The sequence below is a fragment of the Bidens hawaiensis genome, unplaced genomic scaffold, assembly GCF_021521415.1.
Source record: "Bidens hawaiensis isolate Kalapana, Puna unplaced genomic scaffold, B.hawaiensis_p1.1 tig00011762_1, whole genome shotgun sequence".
Lineage (NCBI taxonomy): Eukaryota > Viridiplantae > Streptophyta > Magnoliopsida > Asterales > Asteraceae > Bidens > Bidens hawaiensis.
Genome location: NW_027491932.1, coordinates 486,286 through 488,167, shown reverse-complemented (window position 1 = coordinate 488,167; position 1,882 = coordinate 486,286). Strand labels below are relative to the sequence as shown.

At 33.4% G+C, this 1,882-nt stretch overlaps 1 protein-coding gene across 1 annotated transcript; it reads right to left on the bottom strand.

Annotated features, from left to right (window-relative positions):
• Positions 1-303: 303 nt before the first annotated feature.
• Positions 304-1,658, bottom strand: LOC143538934 (uncharacterized). The gene is made up of 3 exons (XM_077032372.1): positions 1,442-1,658; positions 1,149-1,309; positions 304-1,035 (listed from the first exon to the last, which is right to left on the bottom strand). The coding sequence occupies exons 1-3, from the start codon at positions 1,656-1,658 to the stop codon at positions 304-306; spliced, it is 1,110 nt and encodes a 369-aa protein (XP_076888487.1).
• Between the last annotated feature and the right edge of the window lie 224 nt (positions 1,659-1,882).

Below are 1,882 nucleotides of genomic sequence, written 5' to 3'. Positions count from 1 at the left end.
GGTTCCAGGGTTTGAAATATTGATGTTAACGGCTAGTGACAGATCTTGAAAATCTAGTATGAATGGGCCGAAATTCACGAGAATAAAAAAAATTTATTCCCCTACTTCTGTTTTTAGGGCTGGAAATCCGGTTCGGGTCGGGTCAAACAATAAAAACTCTATTCAATCATTCAACCCAAATACCAATTCAATAATTTAAATTTAAATTCAATAATTTAAATTAACGTTCTTACACGAAAGAAATCAATATTTTAAACAAACAAAAACAAGATCCAAGGAGAATGATGAGTGCCTGAAAAAGAATCACAACTCAGTTCGGCGACCTTTAAGCTCTTTGAACTCATCAATTACAGATGTTGAATCAAAACATTCAACAAGTTCTTTTTCGATGTGAATTGCCAAGTTATTCGTGAGATAATCATCGGACATGTTATTGCGAAGACGATTTTTGAATATTTTCATTGCTGAAAATCCCCTCTGTGTTGTTGCAGTAGAAACAGGAAGTGTCAAGATTAACCGAACCACTCTATCAAGAAAATAATGTTCATCACGTAATTGAGTTTTCGCAAGACTTTTGCATAGATAAGCAATAGACTTTTCCATCGTTTGATAATTGAATCTAGCATTCAACTCATACAATTGTTTGTCCACCGTGGCTTTAAAATGATCTTCTCGGTAGTAATGTTCAAAAGTAACCTGATTATCCTTTTTACGAGGCCGATATCGAGTAGAAGTATATGGAGCATTCATATCTGGCATATCTACTTGATGTTTGTTACAAAAAAAAGTAACATCTGTAAGAAAAGAATCCCACTTGTTGTTTCCGAAATCATTTAGATAATCTTTTGTGGCTTTAACCAACTCGATGGCATTAAGAAGATCTTGGGATTTCTTTTGTAGAGAATAAGAAAGAATCTTTGTTCTTCCCATTACTTTCTTTATCAAGTGAAGAATAAACACAAAATCAAATGATTTTAAGTTAACATAACCTGCATCAACATCTGCACGTTGAGTAAAAGTTGTAGATGGCTCATCCTGAAATGAAAATGAGTTACGATAAAAGAATGGACTAAAATGAATAACATGTCAAATGGGCTAACCTGAAGAACAATACGAGTACAATCACGCATGTCAATCATACTTCAAACAGACTGATAGTGAGAACCCCAACGTCTATCACCCGCTTTTCTTAATGTACCAACTTGATTTAATCTTTTTCCCATTTTAATTTCACCAAGCTCAATTAAATCTTTAATCTCCTTTGCCTTTGTCTTTTGTAATTCATCATGAAATTTACTAGAACCATAAACTGTATTAATTGTAGAACCTAATTTATCAAAAAATTGACTCACTGGAACAACCTCCCTTGAAGAAGCTACCAAGGTAAGTTGTAATATGTGAGCAAAGCAATTAACAAAATAAGCTTAAGGACTATCCTTACGAACTAGTTCTTGTAATCCATTCCATTCCCCACTCATGTTACTAGCTCCATCATAACCTTGGCCACGGATTTTACTAACATCAAATTGATATTGCAAAAGTTGGTTCCATATATGTGTTTTCAAGGTTAGTGCCAGAGTATCCCTAACATGAACCAAATCTAAAAACCTTTCTTGTATGATCCCATGTGCATCAAAAAATCTCAAAACTATGGCCATTTGCTCTTTTTTTTTGACTCATCCCATGACTCAACAACCATGACACAAAAGAATGAATCTCCCACTTCACTACAAATATGCTTGTTTACTTTATTTGCAACAATACTAAGAATTTGTTTTTAGATATCATGAGAAGTATACTTTGAATTATATGGAACATTTTCTAAAATAACACTTGCAACTTTATCATTATAAGAGGCTACAAGTTTTAGTAGTTCAAGCAA